This window comes from Capricornis sumatraensis, chromosome 18, assembly GCF_032405125.1.
Source record: "Capricornis sumatraensis isolate serow.1 chromosome 18, serow.2, whole genome shotgun sequence".
Taxonomy (NCBI): domain Eukaryota; kingdom Metazoa; phylum Chordata; class Mammalia; order Artiodactyla; family Bovidae; genus Capricornis; species Capricornis sumatraensis.
This window is the reverse complement of record NC_091086.1, coordinates 21,984,035-22,005,122: the sequence shown is the minus strand read 5'-3', so window position 1 is coordinate 22,005,122 and position 21,088 is coordinate 21,984,035. Positions and strand designations below refer to the sequence as shown.

The 21,088-nt window shown below is 39.0% G+C and overlaps 1 protein-coding gene across 1 annotated transcript in view; it reads left to right on the top strand.

Annotated features, from left to right (window-relative positions):
- RNF180 (ring finger protein 180) overlaps window positions 1-21,088 on the top strand; it is a 246,243-nt gene that overhangs the window by 176,507 nt on the left and 48,648 nt on the right. Inside the window, exon 6 of the mRNA XM_068990758.1 lies at window positions 13,372-13,497. Coding sequence (XP_068846859.1) covers window positions 13,372-13,497 — 126 coding nt within the window. The remainder of the gene's footprint in view (window positions 1-13,371; window positions 13,498-21,088) is intronic.

Here is a 21,088-nt window from a genome sequence, read left to right as displayed (position 1 = left end):
TAGAATTTTAAGTATGAAGCAGGCTTATGATTTTTTCACCAGGAATATTCTGGCTCCCACAATAATAGGAGGATGCTACTGGTATCTAGTCAACAGGGCAGGGATAACAGGTACCAGGCAGTGTTTGGGCCAGTACCACACAGTGAAAAATTGTCCTGGATTCAGTCTGAATTTTAGATGTCCTGCTGGGCTTTATTCAGGACATATAGCTTATCCAAAAGATCACACTTCCTCTTTTTATCTGCCGTAATAGCCTGTAATTGGTCTTGGTCTGTTGTCTCTGTTCCCATTAAGGGTATTTCATACTTTCTCTTATTCTGTACCAAACAGTCTGGACTGTTAATTCATATGCTAATAGTGATTTTACTCTTGCATTTACTATGCCTCAACTTTTTCATTTTTACATTCATCTTGTACAATATAGTCATTGCCTCTGAAATCAAAACTCATTCTTTTTTTTATTGAAGTATAAAAAGAAGATTTACAATGTTGTGCCAATCTCTGCTATACAGCAAAGTGACTCAGTTATAGACATATAGACAATCTTTATTTTTATATTCTTTTCCATTATGGTTTATCACAGTATATTGAATATAGTTCCCTGTGCTGTACAGTGGGACCTTGTTGTTTATCCATCCTATAAAATATAATAGTCTATATCTGCTAATCCTAAACTCCCAGTCCTCCCCTGCCATACTGCTCTCCCTCTTGGCAACTTCAAGTCTGTTCTCGATGTTTGTGAGGCTGTTTCTGTTTGCAGATAGGTTTATTTGTACCATATTTTAGATTGCACATGTAGGTGGTATTATATGGTATCTGTCTTTCTCTTTCTGACTTCACTTAGTATGATAATCTCTAGTTGCATCCATGTTGCTACAAATGGCATTATTTCATTCATTTTTATGGCTGAGTAATAATATTCCATTGTCTATGTATACAAATTCATTCTTTATTAGTAGGCATATCTATTTCGTAATCCCTTTTAGTATAGTCACTCGAGCTTTAATATATGGAAATACATATTTTATTATAAAAAAGAAAATTAAGCATAATGATGAGAGCATTGTGTCTCAGGTTTCTGTCATTTTCCTACCACCTTTTCAATTTTCACTATATCACATACCACCTGAATTATTTTTTTACTTAAGGGTTTTCTTCGAATCAATATAGTTTTAAAATATACTTATTTCAGCCTCATCTTTAACAATGTATTTGTGAATGTGTGTATTTTATGTTCTTGTTTATTATATACATTAAAATAATAACTATGAAAGTTATTATTCAATTTCACCATAAATCCTTTAACATATGGCTCACAGTTCAAATCAGTTCAGTCGCTCAGTTGTGTCTGACTCTTTGCAACCCCATGAATCACAGCACGCCAGGCCTCCCTGTCCATCACCAACTCCTGGAGTTCACTCAAACTCATGTCCATCGAGTTGGTGATGCCATCCAACCATCTCATCCTCTGTCGTCCCCTTCTCCTCCTGCGCCCAATCCCTCTCAGCATCAGGGTCTTTTCCAGTGAGTCAGCTCTTCACATGAGGTGGCCAAAGTATTGGAGTTTCAGCTTCAGCATCAGTCCTTCCAATGAACACCCAGGACTGGTCTCTAGGATGGACTGGTTGGATCTCCTTGCAGTCCAAGGGACTCTCAAGAGTCTTATCCAACACCACAGTTCAAAAGCATCAATTCTTTGGTGCTCAGCTTTCTTCACAGTCCCTCTCTCACAGCCATGCATGACCCTTGGAAAAACCATAGCCTTGACTATACAGACCTTTGTTGGCAAAGTAATATCTCTGCTTTTCAATATGCTTTCTAGATTGGTCATAACTCTCCTTCCAAGGAGTAAGCGTCTTTTAATGTCATGGCTGCAGTCACCATCTGCAGTGATTTTGGAGCCCAAAAAAAGAAAGTCTGACACTGTTTCCACTGTTTCCCCATCTATTTCCCATAAAGTGATGGGACCAGATGCCATGATCTTCGTTTTCTGAGTGTTGAGCTTTAGACCAACTTTTTCACTCTCCTCTTTCACGTTCATCAAGAGGCTTTTTAGTTCTTCTTCACTTTCTGCCATAAGAGTGGTGTCACCTGCATGTCTGAGGTTATTGATATTTCTCCCAGGAATCTTGATTCCATCTTGTGCTTCTTCCAGCCCAGGGTTTCTCATGATGTGCTCTGCATATAAGTTAAATAAGCAGGGTGACAATATACAGCCTTGACGTACTCCTTTTCCTGTTTGGAACCAGTCTGTTGTTCCATGTCCAGTTCTAACTGTTGCTTCCTGACCTGCATATAGGTTTCTCCAGAAGCAGGTCAAGTGGTCTGGTATTCCCATCTCTTTGAGAAGTTAGTACTTTGTAAACCAAATCTTGAAAAACACTGCCTTTCACTTATGGATGTTAACACCAGGAAAGAAAAAAAAACAGCAAACAGGAATATTTAAAACAGTCCCTCGAAGTTGTGAGTGGAGCTGGAGTTAGAAGGAGTGGAACAGATCTCATTGGTGTTTTGTTTTTGTTTTTGTTTTTAATGCTCTTTTACATTATTGGATTTATTAGACCACGGGAATGTGTTAATTTGACAGCTTTTAAAAATAAATAAGTAAACCAAGATATACAGCATTAAATATGATGGTGGGGCAGGAAGGATAAAGTCCTGTTTCTTTTCATACAGAAGATAATCATGAATTCTTCGAAGCTGAGGATGTATACTATGATAACCTTTTAAGAATCCACTAGTATATCTCTATCCATAAGCTTTCAAAAGTCTTTTTCTAAATATTGAAGGGTAGCTTTAAATGCAAAATAATAATAGTATACATCACAACACTAAAAAGTACTTAGCACGTTGTCTTTATCATACTGTGTCAATGCTTGTGTACTTAGTTGCTCAGTTGTGTCAAACTCTTTGCGACCCCATGGACTATAGCTCTGATCACTGAGAAAGGCTTTCTTATCTCTCCTTGCTATTCTTTGGAACTCTGCATTCAAATGGGTATATATTTCCTTTGCTTTTTGCTTTTCTTTTCACAGCTATTTGTAAGGCTGCCTCAGACAGCCATTTTGCTTCTTTGCAGTTCTCTTTCTTGGGGATGGTCTTGATCCTCGTCTCCTGTACAATGTCATGAACCTCAATCCATAGTTCATCAGGCACTCTGTCTATCAGATCTCGTCCCTTAAATCTATTTCTCACTTCCACTGTATAATTGTAAGGGATTTGATTTAGGTCATATCTGAATGGTCTAGTGGTTTTCTCCACTTTCTTCAATTTCAGTCTGAATTTGACAATAAGGAGTTCATGATCTGAGCCACAGTCAGCTCCCAGTCTTGTTTTTGCTGACTGTATAGAGCTTCTCCATCTTTGGCTGCAAAGAATATAATCAATCTGATTTTGGTGTTGACCATCTGGTGATGTCCATGTATAGAGTCTTCTGTTGTGTTGTTGGAAGAGGGTGTTTGCTATGACTGGTGCGTTCTCTTGGCAAAACTCTATTAGGCTTTGCCTTGCTTCATTCCGCATTCCAAGGCCAAATTTGCCTGTTACTCCAGGTGTTTCTTGACTTCCTACTTTTGCATTCCAGCCCCCTCTAATGAAAAGGACATCTTTTAGGGGTGTTAGTTCTGAAAGGTTTTGTAAGTCTTCATAGAACAGTTCGACTTCAGCTTCTTCAGCATTACTCGTTGGGGCATAGACTTAGATTACTGTGATATTGAATGATTTGCCTTGGAAATGAACAGAGATCATTCTGTCATTTTTGAACCTGCATCCAAGTACTGCATTTTGGACTATTTTGTTGACTATGATGGCTACTCCATTTCTTCTAAGGGATTCCTGCCCACAGTAGTAGATAAAATGGTCATCTGAGTTAAATTCACCCATTCCAGTTCATTTTAGCTCACTGATTCCTAAAATGTTAACATTCACTCTTGCCATCTCCTGTTTGACCACTTCCAATTTGCCTTAATCCATGGACCTAACATTCCAGGTTCCTATGCAGTATTGCTCGTTACAGCATCAGGCCTTGCTTCCATCACCAGTCACATCCACAACTGGGTGTTGTTTTTACTTTGGCTCTGTCTCTTCATTCTTTCTGGAGTTATTTCTCCACTGTTTGCCAGTAGCATATTCGGCACCTGCCAACCTGGGGAGTTCATCTTTCAGTCCTATCTTTTTACCATTTCATACTGTCCATGGGGTTCTCAGGGCAAGAATACTGAAGTGGTTTGCCATTCCCTTCTCCAGTGGACCACATTTTGTCAGAACTCTCCACCATGACCTGTCAGTCTTGGGTGGCCCTACACAACATGGCTCATAGTTTCTTGGAGTTAGACAAGGCTGTGGTCCATGTGATCAGATTGACTAGTTTTCTGTGATTGTGGTTTCAGTCTGTCTGCCCTCTGATGCCCTCTGTCAGCACCCACCGTCTTACTGGGGTTTCCCTGACCTTGGACGTGGGATATCTCCTCTCAGCAGCTCCGGCTCCGGGCAACCGCCGCTCCCCACTGCAGTGCTGCACAGCCACTGCTCACCACTCTGGAACCTTCATTCCTTTGTACAAATCCGGCTTTCCATCTTCGATCATTTTCTTTCAGCCTGGAGTAACACTTCTTTTTACAGGTATGGAGAATTCCCTGGCGGTTCAGTGATTAGGACTTGGTGCTTTCACTGCCGGGCCCCAGGTTTGATCAGCAAGTCGTTTCCAGTCACTGTAGTGTCTACCACTGATCCTCACACATGTAGAAGCTCAGTGTTGTTAAAACGAAACAGGATGTCTGCCACTAAGTCAGAGGAAGTCCAACCGCTGCAACGAGGTCTCAGGCGCTCTAGCTCCATCTCTTGAAAATTAGAGATACGAAGGGAACATTTTATGCAAAGATGGGCTCGATAAAGGACAGAAATGGTATGGACCTAACAGAAGCAGATGATATTAAGAAGAGGTGGCAAGTATACACAGAAGAACTGTACAAAAAAGACCTTCACAACCCAGATAATCATGATGCTGTGATCACTCACCTAGAGCCAGACGTTCTGGAATATGAAGTCAAAGTGGGCCTTAGAAAGCATCACTATGAACAAAGCTAGTGGAGGGGATGGAATTCCAGTTGAACTATTTCAAATCCTAAAAGATGATGCTGTGAAAGTACTGCACTCAATATGCCAGCAAATTTGAAAAACTCATCAGTGGCCACAGGACTGGAAAAGGTCAGTTTTCATTCCAATCCCAAAGAAAGGCAATGCCAAAGAATGCTAAAAACTATAGCACAATTGCACTCATCTCACATGCTGCTGGTGCTGCTGCTGCTGCTAAGTCGTTTCAGTTCAGTTCAGTTCAGTTGCTCAGTTGTGTCCAACTCTTTGCGACCCCATGAATCGCAGCACGCCAGGCCTCCCTATCCATCACCAACTCCCAGAGTTCACTCAGACTCGCGTCCATCAAGTCAGTGATGCCATCCAACCATCTCATCCTCTGTCGTCCCCTTCTTCTCCTGCCCCCAATCCCTCCCAGCATCAAAGTCTTTTCCAATGAGTCAACTCTTCACATGAGGTGGCCAAAGTACTGGAGTTTCAGCTTTAGCATCATTCCTTCCAAAGAAATCCCAGGGCTGATCTCCTTCAGAGTGGACTGGGTGGACCTCCTTGCAGTCCAAGGGACTCTCAACAGTCTTCTCCAACACCACAGTTCAAAAGCATCAATTCTTTGGCGCTCAACCTTCTTCACAGTCCAACTCTCACATCCACACATGACCACAGGAAAAACCATAGCCTTGACTAGACGGACCTTAGTCGGCAAAGTAATGTCTCTGCTTTTGAATATACGATCTAGGTTGGTCATAACTTTACTTCCAAGGAGTAAGCGTCTTTTAATGTCATGGCTGCAGTCACCATCTGCAGTGATTTTGGAGCCCCCCAAAATAAAGTCTGACACTTTTTCCACTGTTTCCCCACCTATCTTCCATGAAGTGATGGGACCAGATGCCATGATCTTTGTTTTCTGAATGTTGAGCTTTAAGCCAACTTTTTCACTCTCCTCTTTCACTTTCATCAAGAGGCTTTTTAGTTCCTCTTCACTTTCTGCCATAAGGGTGGTGTCATCTGCATATCTGAGGTTATTGATATTTCTCCTGGCAATCTTGATTCCAGCTTGTGTTTCTTCCAGTCCAGCATTTCTCATGATGTACTCTGCATATAAGTTAAATAAGCAGGGTGACAATATACAGCCTTGACATACTCCTTTTCCTGTTTGGAACCAGTCTGTTGTTCCATGTCCAGTTCTAACTGTTGCTTCCTGACCTGCATACAGGTTTCTCAACAGGCAGGTCAGGTGGCCTGGTATTCCCATCTCCTTCAGAATTTTCCACAGTTTATTGTGATCCACACAGTCAAAGGCTTTGGCATAGTCAATAAAGCAGAAATAGATGTTTTTCTGGAACTCTCTTGCTTTTTCCATGATCCAGCTTCAGTCGTGTCCAATTCTGTGCGACCCCATAGACGGCAGCCCACCAGGTTCCCCCATCCCTGGGATTCTCCAGGCAAGAACACTGGAGTGGGTTGCCATTGCCTTCTCCAATGCATGAAAGTGAAAAGTGAAAGTGAAGTCACTCAATTGTGTCCAACTCTTAGTGACCCCGTGGACTGCAGCCTACCATGTTCCTCCATCCATGGGATTTTCCAGGCAAGAGTACTGTATCTCACATGCTAGTAATGCCCAAAATTTTCCAAGCCATGCTTCAGCAATATGTGAACCATGAACTTCCAGACGTTCAAGCTCGTTTTAGAAAAGGCTACATATTTAGTTGGAGAATGGGGCTTCTTAAGATTTTAACTCTAAACCGTTCACTAGGAAAGGATATTATATCAGGTTAAATTTTATATTCAAGAGGATACATAGATAAGTATTCATCAGTACCAAATGAGATATTCCTGGTTGGCTTCTCTTTCCCAACACTCAGAGTTCCTCTGACTGTGAATCACATAGGACATTCAGTTACTAGAAGACCGTGCAACCTCCCTAGGGTGAGAACCTGCCCGGTCTGAAAAGTTGAATCTGAGACTTATTGGTATTTCTTGAGTCCAAGTAGTCAGATTCTGTTAAATGCAGGCTGTAGTAGCAAACTCAAGTTTCTCTAACTGGCATTGTTCCCCTTATAAACAAACATTTCTGGGTGTTCACATGGGTACAAAATGAGTTTCACTAGGAGAGCTAGGGTCCCTTGCAAGTGAGACTTTTTGCCCCTCTTGCAGAAGTGTAAATCAAGCATTGCCATTGAAACTCTGAAGACAATTTTAAGATAGTTTATAGATTTTCACTGATACCGAGTAAAGTGAAGTCAGATATCAAGCTTTCATAATACTAAATAACTGTGCTCTGTATTTATAATTTGTCATTGTTGTTCAGTCACTAAGTCATGTCTGACTCTTTGCGACCCCATGGAATGCAGCACACCAAGCTTCCCTGTCCTTCACTATCTCCCTGAGTGTGCTCAAGCTCATGTCCATTGTCAGTGATGCCATCCAACCATCTCATCCTCTGTTGTCCCCTTCTCCTCTTGCCCTCAATCTTTCTCAGCATCAGGGTCTTTTCCAGTTAGCTGGCTCTTCGCATCAGGTGGCCAGAGTTTGGAGCTTCAGCTTCAGCATCAATCCTTCCAGTGAATATTCAGGATTGATTTCCTTTATGATTCACTGGTTTGATCTCCTTGCAGTCCAAGGGACTCTCAAGAGTTTTCTCCAACACCACAGTTCAAAAGCATTAGTTCTTCTGCACTCAGCCTTCTTTATGGTCCACCTCTCATATCCATACTTGACTACTGGAAAACCATAGCTTCTACTATATGGATATTTGTCAGCAAAATAATTTCTTTGCTTTTTATTATGCTTTTAGGTTTGTCATAGCTCTTTTGCATTTATAATAATAATCTTATTATAGTCCCTTCTTAACAGGACCCAAAGGCCTGAATTAACCTGCCAGACCCCTCAGACCATGGTACTTTCCAAGCAAGAATACTAAAGTGGGTTGCCATTTCCTTCTCCAGGGGATCTTCCAGACCCAGGGATCAAACCCACATCTCCTGCATCGGCAGGCAGACTGTTTACCAATGAGCCATTACCTCACAACTTAGGGTTACATATTTACTCAGTTCAGTTCAGTTCAGTTGCTCAGTCGTGTCCAACTCTTTGCAACCCCATGAATCGCAGCATGCCAGGCCTCCCTGTCCATCACCAACTCCCGGAGTTCACCCAAACTCATGTCCATTGAGTTGGTGATGCCATTCAGCCATCTCATCCTCGGTCGTCCCCTTCTCCTCCTGCCCCCAGTCCCTCCCAGCATCAGGCTCTTTTCCAATGAGTAAACTCTTCGCATGAGGTGGCCAAAGTACTAGACTTTCAACTTCAACATCAGTCCTTCCAGTGAACACCCAGGACTGATCTCCTTCAGAATGGACTGGTTGGATCTCCTTGCAGTCCAAAGGACTCTCAAGAGCCTTCTCCAACACCACAGTTCAAAAGCATCAATTCTTCAGCACTCAGCTTTCTTCACAGACAACTCTCACATCCATGCATGTACTATGCCTATTTCACAATTTGCTTTTGTAAATCGAAAATTTTATTGAAAAATTATTTTAAATTTTTATTTAAAATGAGATTTTCACATTAAAAACTTCTGATATTATGATGCAGCGTTGTTCTCAGCACTGTTAGTTTTGTGCACTATTTAAAGAAAATGTTTTCTAAATATTTTTTAATAGACTTTATTTTTTAGAGCAGTTTCATATTCACAGCAAAATTAAGTAGAAGATAAAGGGATTTCTTATACACCTCCTGCCCCCTCACAAACATCCCCCATTACCCATACTCTGTACTACAGTGGAACATCTGTTAAGTTCTGTCAGCCTGTGTTGATACATGATTATCATCTAAAGTCCATAGTTTACATCAGGGTTCACTCTTGATGTTGTACATTCCATGAATTTGGACAAATGTATAGTGACACATATCTATCATTAGAGTATCAAAGAGGATATTTTCACTGCCCCAAGAATCCTCTGCTCCTCATTCATTCATCCTTATTCATCCTTCACCCCAACCCCAGATCTTTTCACTGTTTCCATAGTTTTGCCTTTTCCAGAACGTCATATAGTTGGAATCATACAGTATGTAGCCTTTTCAGATTGGCTTCTTTAACTTACTAATATACATTTAATATTCTCCCATGTCCTCCTGTGGCTTGATAGCTTATTTCTTTTGGGGGACTTCCTGGTGGCTCAGATGGTAAAGAACCTGCCTGCAATGCAAGAGACCCAGGTTTGTTCCCTGGGTTGGGAAGATCCCCCGACGAAGAAAATGGCTACCAACTCCAGTACTGTTACCTAGAAAATTCCACAGAGGAGTCTGGTGGGCTACAGCCCATGGGACCACTTTAGTGCTAAATAATGTTCCATTGTCTAAAGGTACCAGTTTATCTGTTCACCTGCTGAAGGACATGGTTGTTGCTTCCAACATTTGGCTCTTCCAACATTTGGCTCTTGCACTCAGCCAAGTCAAGAAGACTATAACTTTGAACACTTACTTATTATTTCTATGGTTCAGTTCAGTTCAGTCGCTCAGTCGTGTCTGACTCTGCAACTCCATGAATCGCAGCACACCAGGCCTCCCTGTCCATCACCAACTCCCGGAGTTCACTCATATTCACATCCATCGAGTCAGTGATGCCATCCAGCCATCTCATCCTCTGTCGTCCCCTTCTCCTCCTGCCCCCAATCCCTCCCAGCATCAAAGTCTTTTCCAGTGAGTCAAGTCTTCTCATGAGGTGGCCAAAGTACTGGAGTTTCAGCTTTAGCATCATTCCTTCCAAAGAAATCCCAGGGCTGATCTCCTTCAGAATGGACTGGTTGGATCTCCTTGCAGTCCAAGGGACTCTCAACAGTCTTCTCCAACACCACAGTTCAAAAGCATCAATTCTTCAGCACTCAGCCTTCTTCACAGTCCAACTCTCACATCCATATGTGACTACTGGAAAAACCATAGCCTTGACTAGACGGACCTTAGTCGGCAAAGTAATGTCTCTGCTTTTGAATATGCTATCTAGGTTGGTCATAACTTTCCTTCCAAGGAGTAAGCATCTTTTTATTTCATAGCTGCAATCACCATCTGCAGTGATTTTGGAGCCCCCAAAAATAAAGTTTGACACTGTTTCCCCTGTTTCCCCTGTTTCCCCATCTGTTTATTTCCCATGAAGTGATGGGACCAGCTGCCATGATCTTTGTTTTCTGAATGTTGAGCAGTGTCACACAAAGATGCTGCTGTTTTCCACTGGTACTGCCACCACATTTAAATGTACCATCTGAATAGACTTTAGAATCTTTCTAGGATATTCAGGGTTTTGTCCTTTTCCATCATATTGAATGATATGAAATATTTATTCATTCAGTACTTTATAATATATTGTAGTGAGAAGCCTCTGCTCCCTAATAGGAAGAGTTGACAAAGGAGGAGAGAAAGGTAGTTCTTATCATCTTTTACTTTGAGCCCTGCATCTTGGTCTGCTTTCAGATTTTTCTTCGTGCTTCTTCTAAATAATTCAGAGAAAGTTAGTATTGAATAGTTATCTGTTGCAAAATCCTGCCCTACCAAGTTAAAATACCACTAGAATGAAGCAATGTAGTTCTGTAGAAAGAACAACATCCTTGGGTAAGGTTTGTACAGTTTATAGCAGATGAACTATAAGAAATAAGGTTTAACTTATTTAAATAAATTCAGGTACTTTTAGAATAGAAAAGGACTTAAGGTCATTTTGTCTAGTGGTTGACTGTGCATTAAAATTATCCAAGGAGCCTATAGAAACTACAGACTACTAGGTCACATCCACAGCAATTTTGCTTCAGTGATATCTGGGCAAGGTCCTAGAAATTGTCTTTTTAACAAATCCCCTCAGCAACTCTGATGCATAGCCAGGCTCCAGACGGGTGTTTTGGAATCACTGATCTAGTACTGTGCCCAGCAGACAGGAATTAGATTTAATTAATTTCTGTATTTCTAGCTAGACCAGCAAAGTGCCAGGCACATAGCTATTGCAGAATAAGTGTTTGCCAGAGATGGGGCAGAAAGCAAGTACAAAGAGAAGTTCAACAGCTTATGAAAGGTGTTAGGAAGCCTTAGAACCCAGTTCTTATTTGGCCCAGCAGATGGAGGGACAAGGGCTTTGGGATCCACTCTTCTCCAAAGGTCTTTCAGATCAAGTGTAGAATCTTCCAACATTTCATAAGACTACATTATGGACACATGTATTTATGTTCAAGAGAACATTGTAAGTACATCTCTCATCTCATTTTGTACATTTAATAAAGTAAGTCCTCTGATCATAATTTTCTTAGGTATTATAAATAATTTTTGAAACCTTTCCTTCTTTGGTTTCCATTTGGGTTTGTTATATAGGTTAGAAGTACATCATGTAATAAGTTCTTGAAGCTGGAAAATAAAAAAGATCACAGTTATCATTATTACTTTTATCTCTGTCATCTACCCTCTAAGACAAATCTGATTTGTGACCAGCTCTCAAAACTGCACTTCTGGATGACTCTTACAAGAATGTCTTTTTGATCTGGTTTACTGAATGCAATTACACTTCCAAGTAAGTTTTCATTTTAAGAGAGGCCAGTGCAGTGATATCCTCTGGTTTTTGCATCAGCATTTTAGAGCAAGGGTACAAGCTCTCCAGGGGGAGGAGAAGGTGGAGGGAGAGCAGGAAAAGAAAGGAAGGGAATAAGAATTTGGAGGTTGCGAACTCTTCTTGGTTTATATTATCTCCCACAAGAAATAATTTACCCACCACACTGGTCTTACTTTTAAAGGCATTTAGGAAGTTGTGAGTCCGACAGTTAATTGTTAACACAGTCCTGCTTATCTCATAGGATTTTTAATTTCTCAGGAAATATCCTGATTTATAGTTATCACTGCTTAAGGATAAGCTCTCCAAGAAGACAATTGTTATGTAAGTAAATGTGTTATAAGTCATTGGATAACTTCTTGCATTCTCTTCATCACTATGAATAACACTGATGAGTCATTTTAACCAAGTAGTAGTGCCATGACCACCTTTTACTAAGGGGCTGTTCACAGGCAGTGGGCAACGTGGACTTCAGTAAAATAAATGTGCACTGCTGCAGAAAACACTGAGAATATCCAATCTGAAATGATTTACCTATTAAACACGTGAAAGTTAAAACATTCACTGGCCATAACAACCTCCAGCATACCCAATGAGTACATAGACTATGAAAATACTTTTCCCCTATCTTGTGTGCTTGAATTACTGGCCCTTGGGTGTAGACTGGGGAAAGGAGTTAAGGAGAGTTGCAGGTTTATTACTTAACCTTCCTTATTTGGCCTTATTTCTTTTGTTGTTAAATGTAAACTTCCAGAATGTTTTCCCTGTCCATTGCTTAGATAAGAATAAATCCAAGAGAGTAGTTAGAAAAAATAGAGAAATTTTGATGTAACTGGTTAGAAAGAAGCTCAAAGCCTTTGAAAGGATGGAAGCTGAGAAGATAGTACAGGAATAATTGTGGGATGAAAGTAAGAGGGCACCATTGAAGGAAAGACTTCTCAGCTAGTTTACTTCTCAGCTAGTAGTAACTAGCTCTACACTGGCCTCCCTGGGAAGAACTTCTCCATCAAATAGTTCAATTCAGATTATGCCTTGCTTTCCTTGGCTCATGTTCTAGAGACTCTTTTTTAAAGTGAATATCATCATGTTTGTTTTTTGATTGGTATTTGTTTACTTCAAATGAATATTTTCATTTTCTCTTTAACTCATGAACAAGTTTCTGAAGGGTTGAGAATTTATTTCTACATTTTTTTGACTTCTTCATATCAGCAGCGTTAGACTCTACATAGTCAGTCCATCACATATGGAGTGAAATAAAACGATAAAGTAAAACCTTCTAGTGATTTTTCATTTTCATTTTCACTCCTGAGCCATGATTGCACTCTAGTTATTCTGTTGCTTCACCCATAACATATTTTCCCCCTTTTATGGTGTACCTGTTTATTATCAACTTTTAGACTGCAGTCTTCTTGAGCGCAAGGACTATATCTCAGTCATCACTGTTTCTTTCATTTCTGTGTTTTATCTGACATAGGAGCTGCTCAGTAGGTGTATGTTCTATGTGTAGGCATATCAAAGTTGCATCAAATTCAGAGAAATTTTGTTTGCTTGGGTTAAAAACAAAGCTGACTCCACTTTTGTCTTCACTGTCTTAAAAGACATCTGAATTTATTATCAGAATACTGCAACAACAATTTTTTGGGTTCTTGCCATTTTACTCAAATTAATGTTTTAAAATGCTGTTTTTGTTTGCTTTGCTCTAGAACTGAACAATGCCACAAAAACATTCTTTACTAAAGAATATTTGAAAAGAAAACAAAGCTTTCAGAAATCCAGCTCTGCAAAGTGGCCCCTACCAAACTGCAGAAAAGCATTCCACCTTTTTGGAGGTAAGGAAACTAATGTAAAAAATGAGAGAGAGAAGGAAAGAAAAAAAGTCTGGTAACATTGTCTAGCATTGTTTTTTAAAGCCATTTTCTTTCTGCCTTCGATATGTTAGTAGAAACATATTTCTGCACTGGTCAATTTTAAGGAAGGATTTGCTAGTGTCTTCTTACTGAAAGCTACAGGTGTATGTATGAAAAACTTGGAGACTATACCTTAAGAGCAAAATCTGACAGAAACTCATGATCAAATTTACCTTGCCTTGCCATCAAAAATGTTTAGTATGTAGACAATGAACTTCATTTCAAAAGTAACAGATTTAACAGAAGCACTAGTATTCTTTATAAGTATTTTTAATAACTCATCATAATTTAAGTTTGTTTTATAGGTTATAATCTCATTTTTATTTTTAGTATTTTTTAATTGAAGTATAGCTGATTTAGCATGTCATGTTAGTTTCAGATGTACAGCAACAGCAATTCAGTACACACACACACATATATCTATGTATTATTTTTCAAATTCTTTTCCCTTATAGCTTATTATAAGATATTGAATCTAGTTCCCTGTACTATAACAGTAGGTCCTTGTTGGTTATCTATTTTATATATAGTAGTGTGTATGTTGCTGCTGCTGCTAAGTCGCTTCAGCAGTGTCCGACTCTGTGCGACCCCATAGACGGCAGCCCACCAGGCTCCCCTGTCCCTGGATTCTCCAGGCAAGAACACTGGAGTGGGTTGCCATTTCCTTCTCCAATGCAGCAAAGTGAAAAGTGAAAGTGAAGTTGCTCAGTCGTGTCTGACTCTTAGCGACCCCATGGACTGCAGCCTACCAGGCTCCTCCGTCCATGGGATTCTCCAGCCAAGAGTACTGGAGTGGGGTGCCATTGTCTTCTCCAAGTAGTGTGTATATGTTAATCCCAAACTCTTAATTTATCGCTTACCCCACCTTTCCCCTTTGGGGAACCACAAGCTTGGTTTCTATATTATGGGTCTATTTCTGTTTTATAAATAAGTCCATTTGTTACTTTTTTGAGATTCCACAAATAAGTGGAATATGATATGTTTGACGTATGATATTTGTCTTTGGCTTACTTCACTTATTATGATAATCTCTAGGTCCATCCATGTTGCCACAGATGGCATTATGTCACTGTTTTTTATGGTTGAGTAATATTGCACACATATACACACACACACAGATATACACACACACAGATATACACACACACATACATGCACATATAATATACATACATACATACATATGTATGTATGTATATATATGCATACATGCATCACATCTTTATTCATTAATCTGTCAATAGACATTAGGTTGTTTCCATGTCTTGGCTATTGTAAATAGTTCTGCTATGAACATAGGGGTGTGTGTGTATATCTTTTATAATTAGAATTTGCTCTGATGTATGCCCAAGAATGGGATTACAGGATCATATGGTAACTCTGTTTACTTAAGGAACCTACATATCGTTCTGTATAGTGGCTATACCAATTTACATTCCCAACAACATTGTAGGAGGGTTCTTTTTTTCCTGCACCCTCTCCCGCATTTATTATTTGTAGACTTTTTGATGTGAGATGATGCTTCACTATAATTTTGATTGGCATTTCTCTAGCAGTTAGCCATGTTGAACATTTTTTTATGTGTCTATTGGCCATCTTTATGTTTTTTGTAGAAATACCTATTTAGGTCTTCTGCATATTTTGTGGTGTTTTTTTTTCTAATACTGAGCTGTTTGTATATTTTGGAAGTTAATCTCTTGTCAGATTTGTCATTTGTAAATATTTTCTCCCATTCTATAGGTTGCCTTTTTGTTTTGTTTATGGTCTTTTGGCTGTGCAAAACTTTTGTGCTTTATTTAGTCCCATTTTTAAATTTTTGCTTTTATTTCCATTGCTCTAGGGGACAAGTCCAAAAAAAAAAAAAAAAAACTACTGCTATGATTTATGTCAGAGTGTTCTGCCTGTGTTTTCTCTAGGACTTTTATAGTATTTGGTCTTATGCTTAGGTCTTTAATGCATGTTGAGTTTGTTTTTGTCTATGACATTAGAAGATGTTCTAATTTAATTCTTTTACATGTAGCTATCCAGTTTTCCCAGCACCACTTAATCAAGAGACTGTCTTTTCTCCATTGTATATTCTTGCCCGCTTTGTTATAGACAAACTGGCCATAGGTGGATGGGTTTATTTCTGGACTTTCTATCCCCTTTTATTGATCTATATTTCTATTCTTGTGCCAGTACCTTACTGTTTTGACTACTGTAGCTTTGTAGTATATGCCAAATTCAGGGAGTCTGATTCTTTCATTCTATTTTTCTTTCTCAGGATTGCTTTGGATCTTAATGTATTGTTGGAATCAATTTGCTGGCATTTTGCTGAGGATTTTTGCATCTATGTTCTTCAGTGATATTGGCCTGTAATTTTCTTTTTTTGTGGTATCTTTGTCTGGTTTTGGTATTGGGGGGATGGTAGCCTCATAGAATGAGTTTGAAAGTGTTTCACTTTCATACTATTTTATTTTAATATTTTACAGTTGTCCTGCAAGTTTAGGACAAAGTAGAAAGTGTCAGTACTTTAATGTAGAGTGTCTCATCCGTGTATAACAGACAAAGAATATCAGTTTCTGGGTTCACAGCTAACTAAATGCATGACCTCAGGGATGTCATAGAAACACCAACTTTTGTTTCTGTTTCTGACCTGTAAGATGGTAATAATTATATAACCTAATTAATGTAGTTGTAAGGATCAAATGAGCTGATGTGAAAGTGCATTCTAAATTGTAACTGTACTATAGATAAAAGGAGTTATCAAATTAGGGCAAGGCAATCTCTAGTATCTTTTTCACCTTTGAGAATTTATGTGTAATGATCATACAATGTAAACATAAAATATAATTTTGTCTTTGATAAAACCATGGTCTATCAGAGCAGGGACAACTGTAGAGTTTTAGTACAGATGAGGGGTCTGGTTGGAGAAGCTAGATGTGGGGAGCTCTGATCTTCAGGGAACAAGAGGGCCTTCCATATAAGAAGACTGATAATATCAATACAGCAATGATGTCAAGCAAAAGGAGGTAAAAACAGAGCCTGTGTGGTTGAGGCAGAAGAGAAATTGAATTACAAAATCCTCAAAGTTTGAAGAAAGTAGTTTATGGACAAGTATAACTGTATATAGTAGTTTGAATAAAGAAACTTAATTTAAAGTCATTTTATCAGCACTATGAAACATACTATTTACTATAGAATATTATTAATAAATAGTACTCCTATGTATAAGAACTATAAAATAGTATACTCATTATAACACTCTTTTGTAAAGTCATAAATAACTGAAGAAACCCACCATCCATTGTTGTTCAGTCACTAAGTTGTGTCCAACTTTTTGTGACCTCATGGACTGCAGCACGGCAGGCTTCCCTGTTCTTCACTGTCTCCCAGCGTTTGCTCAGTCTCATGTCCATTGAGTCAGTGATGCCATCCAACCATCTCATCCTCTGTGTCTCCTTTATCCTCTTGTTCTCAATCTTTCCCAACATCAGAGTCTTTTCCATTGAGTCAGCTCTTTGAATCAGGTGGCCGAAGTGTTGGAGCTTCAGCATCAATCCTTCCAATGAACATTCAGGGTTGATTTCCATTAGGATTGACTGGTTTGATCTCCTGGCTGTCCAAGGGACTCTCAAGAGTCTTTTCTAGCACCATAGTTCCAAAGCATCAATTCTTCAGTGCTCAGCCTTCTTTATGGTCCAACTCTCATATCCGTACATGACTGCTGAAAAAAACATAGCTTTGACTGTATGGGCCCTTATTGGCAAAGTGATGTCTCTGCTTTTTTAATACACTAGCTCTAGGTTTGTCAGAGCTTTTCTTCCAAGGAGCTAACAGCTTTTCATTTCATGGCTGCAGTCACTGGCTACAGTGATTTTGGAGCCCAGGAAAATAAAGTCTGTCACTATTTCCATTGTTTTCCCCATCTATTTGCCATGAAGTGATGGGACCAGATGCTATGATCTTCTTTTTTTGAATAATAAGTTTTAAGCCAGCTTTTTCACTCTCCTTTCAACCTCATCAAGAGACTCTTTAGTTACTCTTCACTTTCTGCCATTAAAGTGGTATCATATGCATATGTGAGGCTATTGATACTTCTGGCAGTCTTGATTCCAGCTTGTGATTCATCCAGCCGGGTATTTCACATGATGTAGTCTTCATAAAGTTAAATAAGCAGGGTGACAATATACAGCCTTGACATGCTCCTTTCCTAATTTTCTATGTCTGATTCTAACTGTTGCTTCTTGACCTGCATACAGGTTTCTCAGGAGACAGGTGAGGTAGTCTGGTATATCTCTCTCTTAAAGAATTTGTAATATATAGCTCAGTTGGTTAATAGTCTGCCTGCAATGCAGGAGACCCCAGTTCAATTCCTGGGTCAAGAAGCTGTCCTGGAGAAAGGATAGGCTACCTACTCCAGTACTCTTGGGCTTCCCTTGTGGCTCAGCTGGTAAAGAATCCAGCTGCAATGCAGGAGCCCTGGGTTCAATCCCTGGGTTAGGAAGATCCCCTGGAGAAGGGAAAGCCTACCCACTCCAGTATTCTGACCTGGAGAATTCCATGGACTGCATAGTCCATAAGGTCACAAAAAGACAGATATTACTGAGTGGCTTTCTTTCAGTAAAATGTATTACATTTAGACCAAAATATGATCTAAAATTAAATATAAGAAAGTCATTGTTATTCACAGGATTTCATGTGAAGATTTAATGTACAGAAAGATTCCTTTGACTCCTACCTTCTACCCTATATGCAGATTTTTTTAAAAAATGAATCATCATTCTGATAACCCCTTAATTTCCTCTTGTCTTTTTATATTCTGGGGTGCTAAAGCTATAAATTACATATTTGCTTCTTTGTGGTTTCATGTTATTTCTCCTCATAGAAGTTCCACAGAACTCAAGTCTCTATAATTTTTTATGGAGGAGGTTCAAAGTAACTTTATTACTTAATCTAACTTGGAGAATTTTGAGCATTACTTTCCTAGCATGTGAGATGAGTGCAGTTGTGCAGTAGTTTGAACATTCTTTTGGATTGGAATGAAAACTGACCTTTTCCAGTCCTGTGGCCACTGCTGAGTTTTCCAAATTTGCTGGCATGTTGAGTGCAGCACTTTCACAGCATCATCTTTCAGGATTTGAAATAGCCCAACTGGAATTCCATCACCTCTACTAGCTTTGTTCGTAATCATGCTTCCTACAGCTCACTTGACTTCACATTCCAGGATGTTTGGCTCTAGGTGAGTGATCACACCATCGTGATTATCTGGGTCATGAACATCTTTTTTGTACAGTTCTTCTGTGTATTCTTGACACCTCTTCTTTATCTTCTGCTTCTTTTCCATCCCTACCATTTCTGTCCTTTATTGAGCCCATCTTTGCTGCTCAGACTACCACTTTGTCTTCTTGCATGTCTTTTCCTTTGGGATGGTTGAAGTCGCTGTCTGATGTACAATATTATGAACCTCCTTTCATAGTTCTTCAGGCACTCTGTCTACCAGATTTAATCCACTTAATTATTCTTCACTTCCAGTGTATAATCATAAGGGACTTAATTTAGGTCCTACCTGACTGGCCTTGTGGTTTTCCCTACTTTCTTCAATTTAAGTCTGAATTTGGCAGTAAAGATGCTCATGATCTGAGCCACAGTCAGTGCCAGGTCTTGTTTTTGCTGACTTTAGAGTTTCTCCCTCTTTGGCTACAAAGAATATAATCAGTCTAATTCCGGTGTTGACCATCTGGTGATGGCCATGTGTAGACTCATCTCTTGTGTTGTTGGACAAGTGTATTTGCTATGACTAGTATATTCTCTTGATAAAACTCTGTTAGCCTTTCCCCTGCTTCATTTCGTACTCCAAGGCCAAATTTACCTGTTATTCAGCGTATTTCTTGACTTCCTACTTTTGCATTCCAATCCCCTGTGAAGAAAAGGAGATCTTTGTGTGTAGTGTGTGTTATTTCTAGAAGATGTAATCTTCATAGAACCAGTCAATTTTGGCTTCTTTGGCATCAGTGATTGAGACATAGACTTGGACTATGTGAATATGGTACCATTTATTCTCTGTTGATGAGCAAATGAGTGATACAGTTTCTGTTATTATAACAACATTATTATAAATATTTTCATGTCTCTTGGAGCATAAGAGTTCCTCTAGAATAAGTGCCAGTGAAAAACAGCTGGGTCATAAGAAAAACATATTTGTAATTTGATTGCCTAAACCAAACCATTTTCCTAAATGACTACTGATCTGTCACCAACTTTGTTTACCACATTTAGTGTTTTCAGTGGGTATAAAATGATATCTCATTGGGGATTTAATTTCAATCTATCTAATTACTAACAGGGATTGAAAATAGCTTTGTATATGTATCAGTTATTGAATTTCTTCATTTGTGAAATTCCTTTTCAGATTTTGTCCATTTTCCTATCAATTGCATTTTTCTTGTTGATTGTTGAGAGTTTTAAAATATTTTCTGCTGTTTCCTTTTCTTGTTAATTATATGAATGGCAGCTGTCTTCTCTCACTTGTTTTTGTTCTCACTTTATCATGTCTTTAGTGGATTGTAGTTTTTCATCTTTTAGCATCTTTGTGGTATATATCATCTGATTTGAGAAATTCTCTATCCTCAGTGTCATAAAGATATTTTCCTGTGTATTTTTCAAATATTTTAAAGGTCTTTGGAAGCAATTTGTGTTGTTGATACTTTCTGGATTTTGTGGTGGTGAGGAGAGTGGGTGTTGTGTTATAGGGTAGGGATCCAATTACTTTGGGATTTTTTTCCTATTTTTTCCAACCACGATTTAATAATTCATTATTTCTCCACTGATCCACAGTGTTAATCTGTCACTGTTTCAATTTCCATTTCTGTGAGTCTTTTTCTGAAGTCTTTATTTGGTTCCTTTGGTCTGTATGTCAAGTTCTCTCGGTTACTGAAGCCTTAAAAGAAGTCTTGATATCTTCCTTCAGACTTGTTTTGCTGCATGAGTGTCTTGACCTTTTCTTTTTTTTTTTTTTTGTCTCTTTGAATCTTAGAATCATCTTGTAAAGTTCCATGAAAACTTTAAAAGGGTTGGACGAATTTAGAGAGTACATTTAAATTTATGCATTACCTTGTGTAAAATAGATGGCTAATGGGAAGTTTCTGTGTAGCACAGGAAGCTCAGCCTGGTGCTCTGTGACAACTAGAGGGGCGGGATGGAGTGGGAGGTGGGAGGGAGGTTCTAGAGGGAGGGGACATATGTATATATATGGTTGATTCATGCTGATATACGGCAGAAACCAACACAACATTGTAAAGCAATTATTTTCCAATTAAAAAGAAAAAAGAACACCGTGTTGAATTAAGGGAAGAAGTTCCTATTCAATGCATGAGTCTATGTGGGGAGAATTGACACCTTAATAACTTTCCCTATCCACTAAATGGTTTTTCTTTTATTTAGATCTTCTAACTCTTTCATGTCTTATAATAAAATTTGATAATTTCCTTCACTGATGTTTTATACACATTTTAGTTAGATTTATTCACATATA